At 44.2% G+C, this 22,890-nt stretch overlaps 1 protein-coding gene across 9 annotated transcripts in view; it reads right to left on the reverse strand.

Annotated features, from left to right (window-relative positions):
* The window catches only part of PTPRT (protein tyrosine phosphatase receptor type T), a 450,791-nt gene that overhangs the window by 59,328 nt on the left and 368,573 nt on the right, over window positions 1-22,890 (reverse strand). For 4 of the 9 annotated variants that reach the window (XM_033075167.2, XM_033075165.2, XM_033075162.2 and 1 more), the window contains exons 14-17: window positions 17,121-17,256; window positions 12,045-12,110; window positions 4,583-4,630; window positions 1,666-1,814 (exon numbers count right to left, since the gene is read on the reverse strand). In XM_033075167.2, coding sequence (XP_032931058.1) covers window positions 1,666-1,814; window positions 4,583-4,630; window positions 12,045-12,110; window positions 17,121-17,256 — 399 coding nt within the window. The remainder of the gene's footprint in view (window positions 1-1,665; window positions 1,815-4,582; window positions 4,631-12,044; window positions 12,111-17,120; window positions 17,257-22,890) is intronic. The other 5 variants (XM_033075163.2, XM_033075169.2, XM_033075168.2 and 2 more) reach the window with 3 other exon arrangements.

The raw sequence follows: 22,890 nt of genomic DNA on the forward strand, positions 1-22,890 counted from the left end.
ATTAAGGCAATTTATTTTATTTTTCTTTTCAAGGGATTCTTTTACCCATAAAATTCGTGTATCAGCATGTGCACACTACTGCACAGAACTTACCTCCAACATCTTAGCATCCTGGACTTGGCAGTAAAAAATTTGGAGAAATCATGAAGATTTATTGATAATTCTTTCTCATAGATATAAAGAGGAGGAAAAAAAAGAATCTGCCAATGACTGACTCGAGTTATAGGGGAAGGCAGTGATAAAATCTGCAGAGATGTCAGACAAGTAAAGGTTTTAAAGATTTAAAAATTGAAAACCTGGAGTGATGTTTCTTTACAGAATTTGATACATCATATTCTCTATAGTTGCCATTTCAAGCAAATGACTCAACTGTTTTAATTAGTCTGTCAAAATAACAAGGGGGGGAAGGAGGTCACATTGCAGGCTTGTCTCTTTTCTAATTTCTGGTTGGAAAAAGAATCCCCAAACTTTCAGAAACCCACATTCTGAGGGAAGTGTTAAACACTTGATTTCCCCACATTCTCCAGCCAAGCTGCCTTTGCTGTTTTGGGGATGGCTGATACAACACTGTCTGCTGCTCTCCTGGCTTTCAAACATATGAACCCCACAGAACTCTTGCTGCCTCCTTAGGACAGAGCTACTCAGCACCTGAGAAAATGAGATCTTGACTGAAGTCAATTTAATATCAGAGAGAAGTGTTCCCTGCCAGCCTTGGCTGTCCCAAACACCTATTTATCCATCTCACAGGTGTGTTACACAAAGTGGCAGTAGCAGCACATGCAGATGGAATTTGACATGACCTGCAGAGAGAGGGAAAGGCAGAATTCACTCAACCTGTCCCACTCAATTTCACATTACAAGGGGAGGTTTCAAGGATAAAGCACATTTTGTATTGTGAGCACTTCCATTCTAGTAATCAGGGGAAAAAACCCTTCACTAAAGTTTTAGGACACACTTGAGTTTCAGAGCTGTGCCTTGTCCAAACTAGCAGGCTGAGGGTCAAAAGAAGGAGTGACATGCCCATAGTGTCTAAGTTTATATTTATTTAATACAAAAAAAGTTTACAAATCCACCATGCAATCCACCATGCACTCAACCTGGATCTAGTGAGGCTAAAGTAGGACTTGGTGCTGCTTTACCCACAAAACTCTTTTAGCTACAGAGGTCTGAGTGGTTTACAAATGTTAACTAAGACCAGTTTTACTGAACCCGTGTGAAGAATAAACCGAGGACACAGACAAAGGAAGAAATGCTGTCTTTCCATTCCAGTTCTCTAGCCAGGAGACCAGGCCTTCTTTCACAACAATTTCATACAGAAAATGCTATTTCCTCTGACAAGTCAGCTAAGTGATTTGACTCTTCTACTCACAAAGGAAAAGTATTTCTAAACAACAAATAAACCTGTGCCTCTTATTCTGATGCAGTTATTAGAACAGGCTTTATAAATTATTCTCAGTAGATTTGGACCCAGAGGAATGCCCTCCACCTGTCTGACAGTTAAACCAGGGGCAGTATCAGAGACATTCAGATTTCTATGGAGCTTTTGCAACGATCTCTATCACTGCCATTCCTAACTCCTCAACACTGTGCCCAAAGGAATGGGTCCTTTTAAGAACCCAGAGCTCTCCAAGGGGGTCATATCCATTGCAAGCAAGTTAAACTTACTGAATCCATTAACATCTTGGCAGCTGGAAGAAAAAGCTTCTTCATTGTGAACAGCACTGAGTTTGGTGGAGGTCTTGTCAGAAGCAGCCACAGGACCCATCTCCCTCTGCGTGCTGGTCTGAGTCTCCTTCTGCTTCTTGGCTAGCTTCCTTTGGGGTGGTTTGGAGAGGGGAGAAAGCAAGGTCAGTTTGCCCTTGATAAAAGCAAAGCAATGGCAAAATATGTTGACAAAATTACCCCACTTGGTGAGACATGCAAGGCATGTGACAAACTGCACACCAGGAAACCCCACAGATTTTTAATGTAACTTATGGAGCAGGATAAATATCGTGATACCAGCCTGGAGCTCTCCCTCCCAGTCACTCATCTGGCACAAACCTGCATCACCCCAGCAGTGGGAGCACTACCTCAGCCTTGGGCAGGGTGCAATGGGCACAGGCCCTTGGGCAGGGTGCAATGGGCACAGCCCCTGGAGCTGATCCCTTGGGGAGGGTGCAATGGGCACAGCCCCTGGAGCTGATCCCTTGGACAGGGTGCAATGGGCACAGCCCCTGGAGCTGATCCCTTGGGGAGGGTGCAATGGGCACAGCCCCTGGAGCTGATCCCTTGGACAGGGTGCAATGGGCACAGCCCCTGGAGCTGATCCCTTGGACAGGGTGCAATGGGCACAGCCCCTGGAGCTGATCCCTTGGACAGGGTGCAATGGGCACAGCCCCTGGAGCTGATCCCTTGGACAGGGTGCAATGGGCACAGCCCCTGGAGCTGATCCCTTGGGCAGGGTGCAATAGGCACAGCCCTTGGAGCTGATCCCTTGGGGAGGGTGCAATGAGCACAGCCCTTGGAGCTGATCTCTTGGACAGGGTGCAATGGGCACAGCCCTTGGAGTTGATCCCTTGGGCAGGGTGCAATGGGCACAGCCCTTGGAGCTGATCCCTTGGGCAGGGTGCAATGGGCACAGCCCTTGGAGCTGATCCCTTGGACAGGGTGCAATGGGCACAGCCCCTGGAGCTGATCCCTTGGACAGGGTGCAATGGGCACAGGCCCTGGAGCTGGTGCTGCACCCTCCAGGAGGAGCAGAGGTTTGGGATGGGAGCACTGGTCACTCCAGTGGACCAGGACATCTGCATCCATGCCATGGGATGCTCTTTGAGGGAGGGTGAGACCTGGCTCTGTGCCACCTGAGAGCTGGAGCAGAGCTCTGTCCTGTCCCCAAGCAGAGCAGTGAGGGCTGCAGCCTCCTGAATGCTGAGATTCACACCCTCAAACTGCTGTGGGATCCCCAGCCAGGCCAGGCTGGGGCACCTTGAGGGTTGGAGTTGTCTTAGCAATATCCAAGTATGACCCTCTTCTGGGAAAAAGGGTCTCTTCTTGTTTTGTGGAGACAGCAAAAACTTTGTCAAAAGCAGCAAGGCTGCCTGCTCTGAAAACACTAACAAAGCTGAGAACATAAGAGGCTCCTCTTTTGCAAACACAGAGAATAATAAAATGGAGAGAAGCAGGAAAAGTGAGCTGCTAAGCTTCCACTGACATTTGACTGCCCTGTGCTTCATTTGTATCAGAGAGCAAAACCCTTTAAAAATGAATGTGTGTCATTCTACAATCCACACCTTGAAAAAATATCACACAAATCCCTAGCACCAGCAAAGAACTTTGTTTACATGACTTCCCTAGATAAGAAAATAAAACAAAATAAAAGGGAGAAAAACAGATTACTGTAAGAAGGAGCTTTAGTTTTCTTTTCTCCAACTCAAAGAAGAAAAAAAAATCCTAACAAGTGAATCATTTTGCAAAGAGGTTTTTCTTCTTTAAAACAACATGCTTATGGTAAGTACTACCCATCTTTTAGACTTAATTAGATTCTTTAAAAAAAAAAAAAAAGGCACTCCTTCCAACATAGTCTCACAGGCTCTATTTATGCACAGAACATGTCAGAGTGGCATTTACAGGCAAGTTCAAGCACACAGCTGAGCCCCAGCCTTCAGGAGATGGGCAGCTTGGCCACTTGTACTTGTTTGCAAAGAAGGGTCAAAGAGAGCTGAATCCTTTGCCTATGTCTGTGAGAAAAGCCTGTTTTAAAGAAAGATAATCCAGATCAGGAGAGCACAGATTTCTGGAGAAAACTCAGATGTTGGCTGCAAACTTTTGAACAAACACATCTGTCTCATCTGCTCAGCCAGTTGGGGTTCAGCAATTCTCAATCCGTTCCAATCCAAGCCCAGAGCTGTTCAAACTGGGTCAAAATTCCTGAGACCTCCCCAAACCCCCAGGGTGTGTCCACTGGTGCAGATGGAGATGCAAAGAGGGGAGCAGTCCTTGAGTGATGAAGCAAAAAGCTGGTGTTTCATGATGTTAAACCTTTGCTTCCAGTGCTCAGCAGCCAGACTGAGGAGCTGTGAGCTGCACACGTGGGAGTCCCTGGTTTTTGTGCTGTGGTACCTGAGGTACTGCAATAATCCTGAAGTGTGTTAACCCTGCCGTGTGTTCTTTTGATCCTGATGGTTTGCTAATCATACATGCCTGTGGGAATTCTTTGGCAACAGGAATTAGAGTCACTCAGTGGGAAACACTAATCCAAAATGCAGAAGTCCTCAATAACAAGCACTCTGGACTGCTGGGGTGAGCCCCTACAGACAACCACTCCTGATGGTTGAAAATGCCGAGTCAAAAGGGGCGACTTCCTCATTCAATGGAAGTTAAATCACTTGTGGCAATAATTATCTGTAAGTCCCCATTGCCTGGTATCTTTTCAGAAATGCCAGCAGGCTACAAAGAGCTGGAATTGGTGAACTTGTTTTGTCTTTGTGTGAATGAGCACCAACATTTCTGTATGTCCTAGGCAGGAAAAAAATAACCCCAAACCCAAGCCCCTTAGTCCCCAAAGGCCTGCTTACAAAAGCCCTATGCAAAGGAGTTCTACCTGGTCCTGTAGAAGACAGAGAGGCCCCTAAAACATTGGCTTGAATGCCTAAAAAGAAAAGGTGACATGAGTTTAAAGTTCTCAATCTACCTCGCACACACAACCCGGGTCTGTATCTGAAAACGCTACAATTTTATTCAACAGCATCTTATCAGTTTCCACCTTTCTCCCTCTCTGTTCCAAGAATGGAAAAATTCTTCATCTAAATTTAGAGGGAAAAGGAAGACAGATCTCTTTTGAGGATTTCAGAGCTAAGCTTGCCAGACACATCAAGGGGCTCTCGGTTTCTGAACGTGCCTTTTCTGCTGCCGTTCTGTGTCTGGAGAGACTGGCAGCGCAGGACTAAGCCTATTTGGTCCTTACCATCATTATAATTCATAGAAAGATTATAAAATCAAATGACTAGCACTTTCCAGAATGTTAGGGATGTGACTTAAAACCCACAGCTAGGTAGAGGTTTATTTCCCAGCACGTCAAAACGCCTTTTGGAGTTGGAAAAGCATTTATCTAGAAATGCCGTTCCCAAAAATAGGGAGCTCCAAGAGATCTCTGTGAATCACTGACAAGCCACGCTGGTGACACAGCTCCCAGTGTCCCCAGTGCCCTGCACAGAGCCACTGCAACACCCCAGCAAAGCTGCTGTGGGAGCAGCAGTGTCAGCCACGGGCTGGCAGCGTGCCCTGCGTGTCCCAGCACAGCTGACACCACGGAGCAGACCCTTCCCCACTCATGCAGAATGCAGCTGAAAAGGGGAGGGAATAAAGGCCAGGCAGATATTGGGAAGAAGAGTCTGATACAATCAACACAGGATGCCAGGATGGGAATAAAATGCTCTTAATGGTGGATTGCATTCAAGGGTAAGGGAAATGAGGCAAGAAGGAAGCAGGAGTCCATGGATGGAGGGGATGGGTTGTTCTTCTCAGTTTGAGAGGGTTTGGAAATGAAGAGATGATGTTTGCAAGCACCACACACACCGAGGAGGGATGAGACAGAAAGATGCTCAAAGTTGAGTGAAAAAATGAAACCAGCTGTATAATCAGGCAGTTGATGCTGACCCCACTAAAGCAAGGAGAAAAGCCATCGGCAGTGAACACAACTAAGTGTGAATTTGAGGAAAAAATGATGGAGATTTGATTCAGTTCTTTTTTGAAACTTCTACTCATATTAGAGACTAGACATAAAATCTGAAGCACTATATTAAAATTATGGGAGTTCCACTTAAACAGTCAAGGAATGCAAACTTGGTATCAAGCACAAACCATTTACTGCCACGGGCATTAATCAGCAAGCTCCAGCAATATTTTCTGTTAGAAGTACCTGCAGGATCAGATCCCTGTTTTGTGGAGGGTTGCATGATTGTTAGGGATTATTTTTTAACAACAGCTTCAAACTCTTCTCTAACTTTTTCTATCAATTTTACATTCATGAACATTAAATGTGTAACTGCCACTCCTGGAGAACTCTTGTGCATGTACACTGACAGATTTAATTTTAGATGTTTCTCCAGGATGGATTATGTACACCATGGTGTAGATTTGCATGCACAGGTAATTTAGACATTAGGTATAGATCATGTTAATATCAAGTTAAATGTGATATTTCCTCCTACAGACACAAATTGTATGTTGCCCTCATTTTCAATAAGCAATTTTGAGAAAGCCAAAAAAAAAAAAATCCTTTTAGAGAATTATGCATAGCAAAGGCCTAGTAGTACAGATGTAATTTGTGATGGAACATGTCCAATCTAAGGCAGGCTGTGATGAGCCATGCAAATACCAGGGAGCACTGGTCAAACAGCACATCTATTGGGAAGGATCTCCATGCCCTAAACCTGTAGTAGGTGACAAATCCATTTTGGAAGAATGGTTTCATGCTGGTTTAAGGGCATGGCACTATAATCTGGGTGATCCTGTTGCTCTGACTGAGGATTGGAGAGGGCTCTGCTGCAAACTGCTCTTCAAATCAGACCTGTGCTACAGGGGCACACACAAAGGAGCACACGAAAGGTGAAGCTGGAAAACATGATCTACAAGCAAAGGCCAAAGGAAATGCGAACCTTTGATCTAGAGAAAAGGAAATCAAATAGGGCTGATAGGTCTTCCAACATGAAAAGACACCAGAGGGGAGCTGCTCTCACTGCCTGCAGGAGCAGGGAATGGGAAGGTTGTTCATTTTAAACTGGGGGAGAGCTCTGTGCAGGAGGAGCTGCCCCTCTCTCAAGGCAGTGGGGCAGGCAGGAGCTGACAAAGCTGTCAAGGGGTCAGGGGTCCAACAGGCAGACTGGGAAATCCTGGTCCCTAGAGGGGTGTGAACAGAGCCTGAGCAGGGCTGGGGAGTGATTCTGGCCTGAGCACCTGGGCAGCTTTCTCAGAGCCACTGCAGGGACCAATCCCCACCACAGCAGTGCTCTGACAGCTTTAGCTGTGCTTTTATCACCTGCTCTGATGGAGCCAGGCTGTGGCAGGAGCAGAGGGAGGTTGCTGCAGTAAAGGTGTAGTGAAGAGCAAAGGCCAGTGTCACAGAGCAAACTTCACAGGACAGGAGAAAGTGAAGTGGAGATAAGTCAATAGATGCCCTGAGTGTTTTGCACTGTGTGAATACAAGCACAGGCTCTTGAGAGCATGATCTAAGCTTCACTTGATCAAATTAATCACTGCTTGTAAAGGATTTATTTATATTCATATTTATTTTTTAGTTTTACTTACAGCTAGACGAAGTTTAGATAAGCCAGGTGCACACAGGAGCCATCCAGTGTAAGTCTCTGCTGTTACAGACAGCCACAAACCCTGCCCTCTGCAAGGTTTAGGCTTGCAATCACCATACAGACACGTTCTAAATAACATCTCATCTGCTTTCTGCATTTTTATACATTTGTTTTGAAATTTGCTTTCATTAGACAGGCATAGCCACTGATTAATGATCTTGTTTTTCCATCATCTGATGGGAAAAGCTCCTAATGAGAATGTTTCTTCTTAAAATCCTGATTTAGCAAGCTGACCTGTGCAGGCAGATCCCACCATCCATGGAAATACATGGGGATATTTATGTGTGAATGAGGTAATACAGAGGTACGCTTATAAATAAAATAAAGGGATGTTTTTCTTTTCAAATGTCCCACAGATGGTGGCAATAAATTCAGCATAAACTCTGTTATTTCAAAAAATCTAAGTATACATTTAGCTTAATAACCTTTGCAATCTCTCCCATGAAAAGAAACTCCCAGCTGAAACCACCCAACAATTAAAATTGGTGTGAAATTCCAGTGGGAGTTGAAGGGGCTTCCTACACTGCAATCATGTCCCTGGAGCTCTGGCCATTTCAGGGGAAAAGGAAAACATCTTGGCCATTGAGTGCCCTTTTCTTATAAATAACATTAATCTGAGTGCCTGTAACATATACATGAATCTCTGTATTTCCAGAAATTCTTCCCTGGTCTCATATTGCTCTTGATTAAATTTCATTCTGCAGCCATTACCCAGCCCCCAGGAGAAAGAAACAAACCAAAACAAACAACCCACACACAGAAAACATTTCCATTTATTTTCCTGGTGAGCAAATAATAAAATCATGATATGGATTGCTGCAGTTGAAAATACTGTTGCAAAAGAGGTGTCTGTCACTAAATGCAAACCCTTCTGTAAACTGGATGAATGGCTGGCTGTGTTTACAGCTTCAGCTGGGAGTAAAACCAAATTCTTCCAGACCCAGCTGGGTTGGTATCTAACACTGCCCATTAAACTTCAGTGCAGAGAGACAGCAGCAATTCTGCCCCAACCCCAGACATCATTGGTGTTGGTGTAAATACAGAGTAACTCCTCTGAAAAGGTTCAGGCATCACCCTGGGCACAGGGATGCAAGGAGTGGCCAGGACAAGAACTCCTCATTCCATCTCTTTCTCCTCACAGGATCTCAACCCATAAACAATTAGTCTTTGCTGATGGGTAAACTGAAGTACACACCATGATGTTGAACCTGCACAATGAGTTACAAGTTAGGAATCGAGGTTTCCTGGGTTGTATTTCCACTAAAAGCATGTTAAAGATCTCTGTCTTCTCTTTCATCCTTTCCTATATTGGAAGGAAGTTTTCAGTCAAGGGTTGCTATACAAGAATCCCAAAATATTTATCTGTGACTGTGCATGCCCATAATAGCTGCTCCTGTAAGTGAATATTTGGGGCTGGTTTCACCAGTCAGAGCTGCAGGTACTCAGCCATCTCCCAGAATCAGATTTTCCAGTCCTGAAATGCAGTGGGAACACAAGACTGGCTGAGGGCAGAACTCCAGTCTAGAGATTACCAAAATGTTGTGGCCTGTCTCTGTAAAGAGCAGGTACTCCTGAAAAAAAGTCTCTGTGACCTTAATAGAGCTAGCATTCAGAACTGTGTGGAAGAGTTAGGGTAGGAGATTTTGGTCCCTAACAAGAAGAAATGCCTGTATGGAAGATGACAAAGGGCTGGGAGGAATTATCTGAAAACAGACAAGAATTGCTCTAAGAAACACAGCTTTGAAGTCCAGAAACTGAAACCAAACATGAAGTGATACAGTCCATATGGTCACTTTTAAAGATCTACCAGCAGATCTCTTTGGGAACCTGTTTTTCAATACTGGTAACTCATTCTACTGAATTCTGCTTCAGGACTAAATAATTCATGCAAGGTCATAGCATAGAAACCAATTCTATTAAAAAAAAATAAATCTGTATATAACCATATTGCTGCTGTTATTTCTACAGCATTTCAAATAAACTTAAATCCAGCCTCTCTGCTCATAAGAGTCCAGAGCAATTTGAATCAAGTTTGGCTAAGAATTGTCCTTAGCAATTTCAGATCTCCATCTGCAACTCTAATGAAACACCCTATTTCATGTGAAACTTGAATCATGAAACTCAGTAGAACTTCACTGTATGCTCCTTCATGGGCTCTTCTGCTTTCTTCCCTCACTTCTGGAACATCCCTTTTACCTTGATTGTTGTTCAAGAGGAAAAAAGCAAACCAGAGCTTGTTTTTCCCAGCACAGGGAACAGACCCAATGTTCATGTGAACCAAAGAGCTGGCAGCAGAGCCTGGTGCTGGGAATGTTTATGCTGAGGTGGCTGCTGATGTGCTGCCTTCACTACCAGGATGCTCCAGCTTGCAGAGCTGTCCCTGGACACCACCAGCACAGAGCCAGCAATGAGCTCTTTGCACAAGATTGTGGGTGTGGTGGTGGGGAGGAAAAGCTCTGTGATTTCTGCAAGCTGAGCTCCAATCTCCACTGGCTCCTATGAACACTCAGCTTGCCTGATGGCACCTCTGGCTTTTCCCTGGTGTGATGTGCTGAATGCTGGACATCTGCCTCATTAAACTTTGTTAAAGCCCTTCCTTCTGCCTCTGCTGAGGCTCATTGTGACCCCAGGCTGGGGTGACCCTCCAGAGGGTTTGCTCTTCACTTTTCCTGAGTCACTGCACTGCTCCCTGAGGAAAAAGGGTCTAGCAAATTGACCCAGAGCAAACAGACCCCTTAAGGACCCCTGTGCTTGCTCTGGCAGAGTAATCCTCAGCTGACTGCTTAAAGCAATGCTGTGCTGCTGCAAAATGGGTCACAGAGGACTCAGAAGTTGATTCATCTCTTTAACACATACATCTCAAAATAAAATGAAGCAGGGAACATGCTGACCACATACTGCCTGCTGGAAAAAGACAGAATGATAATGGGAAATCTGGCACTGAATTTTTCAGGCAGTGGTGCTACTGGTTGTAAGGAAACCAAACAGTAAAACATGAGAAATGTGCAGAAGAGGAAAGGTTCTATCAATAAATTCAACTAGCTGGTAGCACCTTTGGGTTAGAACTATTCCCTAGTTTGCACTTAGTTAACCTCCTCTTTAATCTGACTGCTTGAGGTCAAATTTCATTCTTGGTGAACCAGTGTGAGGTCTAGAGGAAATGGAGTTACTCTGCATTTACAATTCCATCACTGGGCAAAGTCAAGACTCGTGATGGTGTCCTAAGGTGCCTCACATGCTTGGAAAGTGGGAGAGGTTCCTCTTTCAATATCCCCTGATAGGTCATGGAGAAACATAATCCCTCCAAGAGTGATGAGTAGGGATCCTCCTTTGCCCTGTTTTTGGATGTAAAGCAGCTCATATGGAAAAGAAATCAGCTCCCCTTAAAATGGCAGCACATTAACCCTGTCATTCTGCTGACCTGCTGAACATCTTCCAGGAAAAAAGCACCAGGATGAGACAAAGAGGAGCTGTGGGAAGGGGCAAAGGAGGCTCCAGGGAGCAGCAGCCCAGGAGGGGCTGTCAGGGCTCATGTGACCCTTTGGACAGCTCGGTGGGTTTCAGAGCCCTGACCAGTCTGCAGGTTCTGGGGAAAGGGTTCATGGTGATGATGATGATGATGATGACAGGGCTCCTGCTGCTTCTGGGAGCTGGAGAGGGCAGAGCTGCTCCTGTCTGCAGCAACAGCTGCCTTCTCCATCCCTCCCAGCCCTCTGATGGCAGCAGAGCCATCCAACTCACTTCTCCAGGACTTTTTCCTCACATCATTGATCCAGCCCCCTCCTCCCCATGATCCTCAGACAACCATTATCATGGCAGAAACAGCTTGGCCCTGATTGCTTCCCAGCCCCTCAGTCTTTAGGCAACAGATGGCTCTGGAAGCACCGATGTGTGAAGCATTTTCATGTGCCTTAACAACTGCCTTAATTATGCAGCATTGTCATTAGGACTGGACAGGTGATTTAGATCTGAATATCTGAACCACTTCATCATCCAATGATCTAAACCAACACTCAGAACCTGGCAGCTCCAGGAACAGGGATGTTTGCTGGGTAATGTCAACTCCCAGGTGTCAGGAACCTTTAGGTTTTTAAAAAGCTCACGTCCATGGCTGAGAGATTCCCAACAATAACTTTCAGGTGTGAATTTCCCTGAAGTCTGGCTATGAGCAATGGACAATTAAAAAAGTGCACTTGGGACACTCTGTCCATTAGCATTTACAGAATCACAGCATCATTTATGTCAGAAAAGATTTCCAAGATCATCAAGTCCAACTGTTCTTCCAGCACTGCCATGTCCATCCCTATACTCTGTCCCCAAGTGCCACATCTACACAACTTTAAACACCTTGGTGGTGACTCCATCCCTTCCCTGGGCCATGTTCTGGTGCTGGACAGCCCTTTTGGTGAAGAAATTTTTCCTGATATCCAATCTAAAGATGAATATCCAATGTGAAGAGCTATAAACTGTAACTCATATCTGTGGACATTCATATGTTTGCAGGCACAGCTACAGGTACAGGGGGAAATGAGGAAAACATAACAGCGTGCAACTGGGAAAATAAAACACAAGCTGCTGGAAAGACAAGGATAAATGGAGTGGTAAATAGAAAAAAAAATAATAAAAGAATACAACAAAGCACAAAATTACCACAAGGTGAACGTGCTCAAAAAACCTCATCCCCAGTCAAGTACTTACAAGTAGTAGGAGTAGGAATATGCATTTCTTCTAAATATTGATGGCCAGTCAGATGAACAAAATATCCAAAAGGAGAAAAAGAGAAAAGCACATAGTTAGATTTAGATGAACTCCAGGCTTCTTTTTCAATATACAAAGCATTTGTGCTGTTTTCTGTACTGAGGTCCTATTTGCCTCCCCTTGTTTCAGGAGCTGTGTGTTGGTGAGGAATAAATAGATACTGAACTGGAGACAGGTTGTGTTTCCACTTCTGCCACCATGAATAAATCCCCTCACCTTTAATTCCCTCACTTTATCATCTCAGTAACATGGGCAATGAGACTTAATTTTGCCTCTCAAGTGCTTTGTTATTTCTGAAATGGAAAGAAAGATGTCAGAGCTATTAATACAAATAACAATAAATAGAGCAGTGACAATGTAAGAACGCCACAATTTTGGAATATTTAGACAATGAGCAAATTGTCTAATGATAAATCAAGCTCCATCAAACTCTAAGATGCAAATAGTTCATTAACAATTCAAGCATCACTCCATATTTATAGCTGAGCACTGGGGGCATGCATTAACTTTCTGCATCACTGTGATTAAGCATTTTCTAGCACAGTTTCTCAACAATTCATTTCACAACATTTTGAGCAGCACCACAAACTGAGCCTTGGCAATCAGTTGTAGTTTAAGAGGTGGTATTTTCCCTTTTATAGCTGGAAAGGGGCTTCTCTGAAAAGAGTGGCTCACAACAGACCTAGCCCACAGTATTGGAGATTTACCACCAGCCACAAGAAGCCACAGAAGCAGCAGCAGTGGTCAAGACAGGGAAAAAGAGTGAAACACAAACTTCAGCCTAGTGCACAGCTTTAAAATCCCATCCTTGAAGATACCAGGGTGACTAGGAATCACTCAGAAATACAAATGCAGCTTTCAAGTGTTCACTTTTATGGCTGCCCTGTGGAAACCAGGCTCAGCTCAGTCACTCTGTGCACAATCACCCTCTGGGCTGTGCACACATGGGGTAAAGAACACTTCATGAGGATTAAACTGAAGTGCCATGGGTTTCCTGATGATGCCATAAACCTGCTATTTTGGCCAGATTCCTGATGTATGCCAAGTTATTTGCATGGCACTGATTCCAAGATACATCTGGATGTATTTTAACTAAATGCTATTATATTCTGAAAGCAGCAATTCTACAGAGCAATGCACCAGTGAAGGTGCAGGGATTTCCACCGAGCTTCCCTGAGAATATCTGAGTTCCACTGAGCCTCTAAACAAAGGGAAGCATGACCAAGATGTAGAAAATGAGAGCACACACAGCTGAACCCCTGAAATCCCCAAAATGATTCAATTAAAGCAAGCCCTGTGAGAGGCCAGGAGCAGGGCTCACCCAGCTCCATGGCCTGGAACTGTTCCCTTGAACATCTTGCTGTTCTTTCTGCTGCCCTCCTGTCTGGGCCACAGACTCTGAGATCCCACCAGACTCTCAGCACTCATTAAAACCTTCTCATCCCTCCAGGCTGCAGAGGAAAGCTCAGAAAGGTTTGGTCCATGAGGACAGAAAATAAAGGAACCCAAACAAAAGGAGGATTATGTTTTGGAATTGGATAATTTGGCTCAAATTCTTCCAAAATATGCAGCCTGAAATAAAGACTTATTAAAGAATATTTCAAAGTTTAACTGTGAGAACTGGTCAGAGTTATTGGTTCAGTGAAAACATGACCTGGAATGCACAACACAACCCAACCCCCTGTCTGCCTCCCACCTGGAGCAGGGACACAGTGGGGACACTGAGTGTGCAAATGTCCCTTTTCCTAATTCTAAATGTCCCTTTTCCTAATTCTGTCCTACAGCTTGGCTATGTTCTGCCCCAGAGGATTTGGGGTTTTATTTAATTAGTTTAAGGTAACAACTAAATCCTAATCCAGAATAAGGAGCTGAATTTTCATAGGAGGAAATAATCCTAGACCCTACACAGCCCCAAATCTCCTTTTTTGCTACCAACAGCAGTTTAAATAACTTATTTACAGTATATCCATGACAGGCTGTCTGATCCTATTTATTCAGTCTTGTATTTAAAGGGGTCAGTGGAGGCTTTGTCTGCTCAAACACACCAGCCTGAGAGGTGTCACATTTTTCACTCCAGGGAAATACAAGTCACAATTACATCAGAATTAAAAGTGGCCAGATGAAATCAGAACTGACCAAAATCAAATCCTTTAGGGAGGGGCAAAGTCAAAGGGCATTTTATCCTGCAAAAAAAAAATATCTTGCTTTTCTTGTTTTGTTTTGTTTTTACAAAATGATTCTGTATTCTCTCTGTATTTGTTACACAAATGTATTTAAATAATATTGAGGAAAAAACAACAAGCTCCTTAGAGAATTAGAAATATTTTCATACAATACAAATGAGATATTTCAGGATATGTATCTGTTAATGAAAGAATGTGGTTCTGCCTTTTGTGGGCACATACACTCATGTGGGCACTGATAAACACCTCTATATTAACAGGCTAAATTATCACAGAATCACAGAGTGGTTTGGGATGGAATGGACCTGCAAGATTATTCCAACCCCCCTGCCATGGGCAGGGACACCTCCCACTGTCCCAGGTGCTCCAAGCCCTGCCCAGCCTGGCCTGGGACACTTCAGGGATCCAGGGGCAGCCACAGCTGCTCTGAGCATCCTGTGTGTCCAGAATTCAGAGTGAAGAATTTCTTCCTGATATCCCATCTAAATTGAACCTCTTTCAGTTTGAAGCCATCCACCTATGTCCTGTCACTGCATGTCCTTGTATAAAGTTTCTCTCCATTATGTGGCAGCAATTTTTAAGTCATATACATGTAATGATGATACTGTGACCTAACTCCCTGGAGTCAGTGGGTTCCCAAAACCAAGAAAACAAACTGTTCATGGTTTCAATTCTAAATGTGGTAAGACAGTCATGTTTAATACAGAAATTTATATGTACACACAATTTTGACATAGATACACAAATATGGAAACTTCAGCAGACTTTAGACAACCCTAAGTTTCAACAAAAACTTCCAGACAACAAACATAAAGTCAAACCAAATTTTTCCACTGCATAAATACACTGGTTGGCTTAATTTAGCTTCACATATCTGACTAAACCCTCTAAAACTTTATCAACCCCCAGAAATTTTTGAGTTCCTGGAATTTTTGCAATTTGTTCTGCTGAAACTGTGAGCAACTGAGCACTGCTTGCTCTGTGTCTGAAAGGCTCCAAGCAGCATGCTGCCAGTCTGGTGAGTCTCACAGGAACAAAAAGAGGCTCTGATGATACCAGTGCTTATCTCAAACCAGTGTCTCCCTTCCCTTCTAATCCCTCTCCTTCCTCTGTTCTCTGCACTGGTTAACAAAATGCTTAATTCAGGAATTCCTGTGCCTGTTCCCACTGAGCTGTGATGCCCTGGACAATGGACAGATGTCACTGGGATATTTTCCAGCTCCATGTGAAGACAACATCTCAAATTCAGCTCATCAAATTATTTTTCTGAATTGTTGCCATGTAAGGCTGCACTATTTGTACACCAAGGCCTTGGTGCCCTGGGAAAGGAACTGTTTTTAAAGTGAGGCTAATTCAAACATGGAATGCAAGAGCTTAAGCTCCAAATACTTCTGTTTGCAAAATCAGAATAGAACTCTGTTGTTAAACTGTTGTCTCAGAAAAGCTCAAGCTTACAGCTCTGCTCCTCCAGAGGTTCCAATCAATTTGTGGTCCAAATCAGCTTCTCCTTTTATAAAAGCTGGTCCCAACCCACTCTAGTTTACAAATGAAATGAGCCTGAGAGGCTGAAGTTCACCTGCAGGGAACACTTGTCCATATGCAGCTCTGAGCCCCAGCTGGTGGTGCCCATCCAAGGGAGCCCAGAATGGATGTGAGCAGCAGCCCTGGAGGTGCTGGAGGTGTGCTACAGCCTCCCACACCTCCTCCTGCACTCAGAGCTTCTAAATGGGAAAGGATTCTAAAGTCAATGAGCCAGCTCATTCCTTATTTCAGTGTGTCTTGCAGTGGGCAAGCAGGCAGAGATACAGACTGCAGGGATTCTGCTTGTCTGCCCTGGGAGGGGCTGCTGTGGAAACAGCACAGAGGAAACACTGATTTTCCAGCTCCAGGGAAAAAAGGGAGAATTTAGATTTCTAATACTGCCACTCACCTACTTTCTAATGGTCACTTTGAAGGAAATGGCCCAGGTTTGGAGACCCTATGGCAAAACCAGATGTGTGTGTGGGACATCACTCCCAAATTCACCAAACTGCTCCAGGGACCAGGCAAGCTCAGCTGAAGGTTCCTGTGCCCTGTGTCAGGCCAGCTCAGCTCAGCAGGAGCTTGGGAACTTTCACATGGAGCACATGGATCCTCAGTGTCCAATCTCTGGGACTCACTCTGCATTAGTGATTGTGCTTGTCTGTGTTATCTGTGAGGCAATACCTTCTGTTGTAGCAGCCCTGACAGCCACAGCATCACAAGAACCAAGTGTTGGGGAAATGGTTGGGATGAAGCAGCCACAGCTTCCCTGGGCCACCTGTGCCAGGGCCTCACCTTCTCACAGGGAGAATTTCCTGCTAATGTCTGCTACAACCCTGCTCTCTGTCAGCTTGAAGCCACTCCCCTGTCCCTGTCCTGTCACTCCACTTTGTAAATTGTCCCTCTCCATCCTTGTAGGCTCCCTTCAGGTACTGGAGGGCCACAGTTGGGTCAGTCCAAACCTTCTCCTCCCCAGTCCCAAGTCTCAGCCTTTCCTGTTAGGAGAGCTTCTCCTTTTATCCCCTTGTACTTCTGTCTGCTACTTCATGACTTATCCCTTGACATTAATTATCATTAATATAAAATCATTATATTAGAGATAATTATCATTATCTTTGCAGTAACAGCCATTCTTTTGTTGCTGGATCTCCCAGAACTGGAATTTCTTCTGGGCCTGCAACCCTTGGTGTCAGAGGTGTGTAACTGCTGCTCTCTGCCACACATAAGGAATGTCTGATCTTTATTTGTTCTTCCTTTGGAAACTACAACAATATAGCCTGGGGTCCACGATGGGAGCAAAGCAGAAACTTACCTTCTTTTGATGGTAAGCATTGCTCCCAGGAGGATGATAACAAACATCAGGAGCCCAGCTATAACTCCAGCCATTTTCACCGTGCTGTCAACTTGCTTTTCAGGTTCCACTGCATTGGAATTCTGGGTGGAAGCTCCTTAAAAGATGGAGGGAGAGGAAGGACAAGATTAAAAAAAAAAAAAAAAAAAAGAATTTGAAGGCAAACTGTGCAATGATCCACTTAAAATATTCATTTGAAAGCCTAACAACATATTTGCAACCAAATTGCAATAGACAATTGTCCATCTAACCAAATCTGCCTTTAATGAGGTCTAATGACAGATAATTCAGAGCAGTAATAGGGTGTAAAATCCCAGTGTAGTGCAAATGACTCTAATATTTTACTAAGTTATACTGTAATGGGGCATTTACTCTTCTGAAGCACTCAGCATACACCCAGAAACAGGAGAACAACAGTTCTAATTTTAATCTCAAATAGTTTAAATGGACTTGCAGTCCTTACTCATTGAAATAGTGAGCACAGTAACATGTAATAATAATAATACCTCTGGCAGAAACTTTTTCTCTCTAAAATCAGCTCACATTTGTGTTTCTCATTGTATTGGAGGCCTGGCTTTAAACATCCCATTAGAGATATACATGTAACAAGCATTAATCCAACATACAGAGCAGCCTCCACACAGAATCATGGAATGATCTGAGGTGGAAGGGACCTTAAAGCCCATCTCATTCCAACCCTCTGCCATGGGCAGGGACACCTTTCCCTAGAGCAGGCTGAACCTTGGAGCTCCATCCAGCCTGGCCTTGGACATTTCCAGGGATGGGGCAGCTCACAGCTTCTCTGAACAAACAATTCCAGTTCCTCAGCATCCTTTAACATCACACACCAGGGACGACTTCTTCAGCCAAAAAAAGAGCATAATTTCTATTGGAAATGTTTGGGGTTTTGTTTGTTTGTTTGTTTGTTTAACAAGTGAAATCTACACACCTGAAAATAAAACCTATTTAGGAACATTATTTGCACAGCATTTCTGCTCTAACTGAGCACCTTGGAGAAAGCTGCCCTCTGCCCTATTGTTGAGACCTCAATAGTCCTCATTACAGACCTTAGCTCTGCTGATTCACTGCTTGCTGCACAGAATATTTCCAGATACAGCTTAAGCCACTGAGCTTGATTTAGAAAGCCCCACAAGATTTGAGTCATGGCTACTCTAAAGACTAAATAAGCCTATCTTCATTATATTCCTGTTACACTTAACTACTCCTAAAAATATCACCACTGCAGTTCATGAAGTTAAATGAATTCATGTTACACGAGATCCACTCTTATCCTGGGCTTCACCTTTGCCTCTGGAGTCAGCCAGGTCTTCCTCTGCAGCTTAAACGTGGCAGGGAAAGGGAATCAAAGCTGGACACAGAGCCTGACATCAGGAGCCCATAATGTTTTGCTCTTTTAACAGCTCTGTGCTGCTGATCTTCAGGAAATCGGAATCACTTCTCTTCATGAAGTCACTTGCTTGGGGAGATAATATCCAATCAAGTCCATGTGTTGGTGAGACAGCACTGTTATTGTCACTGGGGCGTTGTTTTGCCTCTTTGCCACATGTTTAACTGCATATGCTCTAAGAGATGATGCAGTGATAAAAGCATGATTTCACTTCTCCTACAACTAAGCTGTTAATCTAGTTTAGCCAGAGCAAAACACAAATTTACCAAGCAAAAAGGGCTGGCTCTTGGAATCACACATATCATTTTCAGCATTTGCCCCTGACAACTTTGCTATTGTGCTGCGTTCACCAATTTGCCCATTCAGGTAAGAGTTCACTGATAACTTCTGTGCTCACATGTCTGAAATGCATTAATGGGACTCCTGAGCATGGAAACAACGTATCAGTTGCACATTTCCATCTTTATTTGACAAGCTGTCCCGCAATCCTGCAGTAAAAGTGTCCTAGAGGTGAGCTATACACCATCAGACAGGCAATCCCCACACTGTCACACAACAAAGGCAATGAGAAAGCTACAATTTCTCCCTGAAAATGGCTAAAACTCTATTCATTTGAAGTGAAGGTCAGAAGTACTCCAAATTATCCTTCAGCTGAGCTGCAGTTACTCCTATGACCCTAAATAATAGGTGCTGGAGAATGGTTTTCTACTATAAACAGCACAGTCACACGCCCCTCGTTTTTGTACCATCTGAATTCCCTCATGAAGTGTGAGCTCTGTTAGAAGAAATAAGAGCCTGATGTCAACTCCATCTTCCAGTCCACCAGACTGGTTTGATTTTGCCAGGCTGCTGCTCCTTACTCCAGGCAATGTGTGGTCAGAGTGCTTTTATCTGGCATTTCCCACCCCACTGCAGGCTCCTGCAGTTCCAAGAGGAGAAGAAAGGTTCATTATCCATCCTGACACCTCCACACCACGGTGACTGATTCACTCCACCCTTCTGGGCAGCTCTATCTCTCATGGCAAAGGCCAGCAATTCCCTTAGGCTACCAGCCCAACCATTTGTACACTGTCTCAGCTCATAGCGCCTAGGAATGGAGACTGTGACAGTGTCAGCAAATTCCTGACTCTGGGATTCTCAAAGCCCTGTCATGAAACATTACTGCAGAAGTCCATTTTTTCCTGCTGCTCTGGCATATTTTCCATGCAGATGTCTGAATCTCCCCTGGTTGCTCTGCTTTCCCACCCTCCCCTGCAGCAGCTGGAGGTAAGAACATTCCTGCCCTGGCAGCAGGAGCTCTGTGAGCTGTTTCTCACAGGACATGACTTCTGCTGCTCCTGACAGAAATGCTGTTTTAGAATTCAGTTTTGCTTCTCTCCTTCATAGAGATGCAGGATCTGAAATCCTCTGAGCACAGCAGCCCATAAAAACTGCTCAGATGGCCATTTCATACAAATATCTTTAAACACACTTGCAAATCTCTGCACTACAGTACTTGAGGGGCCACCCTTTTCTTTCTGAAAAACCATGTTTATATATTGCTGGCATTAAAAAGGAATGAAAAGAAACTGTAACTGTATTTTCTATTGGTTACTTCCACCACATTTCCTGGAATGAATTGCTCCTTGTAACAGAAGCTGGAATAGTATGACACAGAGCAGGTCACCACTGTTACTGGGGTGTGTTTTTCAGTGGCACCCAGAGCCCCAACACAGGTCAGGACCCCATTACTCTGCACTAATATGAACTAGGACAATTTTCTGCCCTAAGCTTGCTTTCTTAATAAGGAAGGCAAATGATAGAAGGCAGGCCAGAGGAGTGAAGATTGTAGGTCCCCTGACTCCCTCTCTGTGCCCTATCTATTCACCAGGCTCTCAGAGATACTGATTTATGTAATGTACAAAATGCACCATCCAGGAGCCAGAGCTGTGCCCTGCCTCTGACTTGCACTGCACTGACATTCACCCAGCACTCCCCTGGCCAGTCAGGGCTATGGCAACGTTTTAGTCCTTTCCTAGCAACCCAACTGATTTTGTTTCTCTGCCATCCCCTCCAAAATTCCCAGACCCAGCATCTTGAAGTGACAGGACAGTACAGGAAGCACATTTGTGGGAGTACAATTCTGGTGATGCTGCAGAGATGCAAGGAGAGCAGGGCAGGGGCAAAAGGCCAATTTCCCAGAGCTGTCCAGCTCATCAGCCCATGAGAAGTCAGGTTTCTGGATCATCACACACTGATGGTTTAATTAAGATTTTAATTAAGGTCTAATCTGGCCATGCTGCTGTTGATTCATAGAACAACAGAATATGCAGAGCAGGAAGAGACACATCAGGATCCTCCAGCCCAGTCCCTGTCCCTGCACAGACACCCCAAAATCCCACCCTGAGCATCCCTGGCAGCAGGGATGACCCATTCCCTGGGCTGTGCCAGCACCCTCTGGGGCAAAACCAGCAGTGGCATCTAAGGGAAAGATACCATGGCAATCTCTCTGCCAGCAATTTCTGCACAGGTATATTATTTGAAAATAAGGCACCAAATATAAAGCAACCTCCTCTGTGGAGGTGGCACCCTGAAAAACACCCAGGAAAGAATGATTACTGAGTGCAGGTAGCTAACAGGGCTGATAATACAAGTTTCTCCCACAAAACCTATTTCACAAACTGCAATTTGAAACATTCTTTACTTTAGGCAGCAATTGCAATATTGCATTTTAAAAAATGACACTGCAAGGAAAAAGAATTCAGGAGAGCCATAAGCAGGAGGAAAAGTCAGATATTTATGTGACATTTCCAGCTGGTGAGGCACAAAACCCTGCAATGGAAGTGGCACCACAATCACCAGGAGCTGAGACGCTGGAGGAGAGGGAAGCATCCCGAAGATCAACAGGAGAAGAAAAGAAATGAAATAAATTCAGAGCCAAGAAAGGGGCAATGCAAGTATGAAGGAGGGAGGGAAAAATGAGAGAAGCAACACAAGAAATGGAAGTTCAGGCCCCTCCAGGTGACAGGAAGGACCCAGCAAGGGAACAAGTCTGGCAATGATGAGGTTTGGTTTCAAAATTGCAACACCTAAGAACTCAACTTCTTCAGAAAGAAATCTGCTCTTGGAACAAAACAAAAAAAAAAATCAGAAAAATTACTTCAGAGCATTATTTAACCCAGAAAAATTAATGAAAAATATTGGGCTTCCAGTCATTATGTGCTGAAATGATCTGCACAATCAGAGTAATTTCTTTGCAGCACATAATGGCCAGGCAGCGGGCTGAATGTAAAATCTCCTAATAGACCTAGAGGCTTGTATTCAAAAGACAGCTATTCTCAAATCACTTGTAAACATGATTTCCTTTATTTATTTTTTTATGTGCTTTCTATGTGAGTGGCCTACAAATTATTAAAGCAGCTCTGCATGCAGGAATGTTTTCCCTCATGTTTTCAGTTCCTGATTATATCAATATCTGTAAAACACAGTCTGACATGGAAACACAAGGGCAGACAGGTACCTCCAGGAATGAGAACTCTGAGATATATGTGGAAAGGCACCTTTTACATCCTGGTGTGGAAATACCCAGCACCAGCCCAGGGTGCCAGCTGCCCACACTCCCCCAGCAGTGTATTAGCAATAAAAAACATCTGTGCATGATGCTGGTGCCTCCAGCCATGAGCCAACAGAGTGGAACAGCTCATCACATCTGAAAGCCAGATTCCTCTTTGGCTATTTCTTTGTTGCAATTTATTAAAAAATGAGTATCACAAAGAGGATCCCCACTCTCAACATCACCACACCAATTTTCCACCTCCAGTTACTGAAGGCTGCAAACAGCACAGGCTTAAGACTATAATGAGACACACTCATTTCTTTAACAAAGCTAAAAAGGAACAGACAGAATGATGAGAGCCAAAAGCTTTCAACTGTATTCTGAGCTGAGAGAGCAGCAAAACAAAGCAGTCCTGGAGAGGAAGGCAGACCAGAATTTGTATGAGGGATTTTCAGGCTTATGGGTGGAATCTGTAGGAGGATGAGGGTAAACACACAGTGAGGCATCAAGATCAGCATGGCTAAGCTGAATGGGAATTAAAAAATAGCTGTAAGTAAATAATTGATCCTGGAGATTCCAGACAAATCCACCAAAAAGGCTTTTCTTTTTTCCTCCTGTTTTTCTTCCTCTCTTCAAAAGAGGAGCCCTTAATTTGAGCTAAAAGCAGATATATGATCCCCAAGAATAAGAAAGGTTACAACATTTCCCTGAAAGAAGAGCTCAGCTGAAGAGAGCTGCTGTGATGCCAACAAGTGATGTGATGGTTCAGGGGGTGAGAGCAGGTTTCT

This window comes from Catharus ustulatus, chromosome 17 (genome assembly GCF_009819885.2).
Source record: "Catharus ustulatus isolate bCatUst1 chromosome 17, bCatUst1.pri.v2, whole genome shotgun sequence".
Lineage (NCBI taxonomy): Eukaryota > Metazoa > Chordata > Aves > Passeriformes > Turdidae > Catharus > Catharus ustulatus.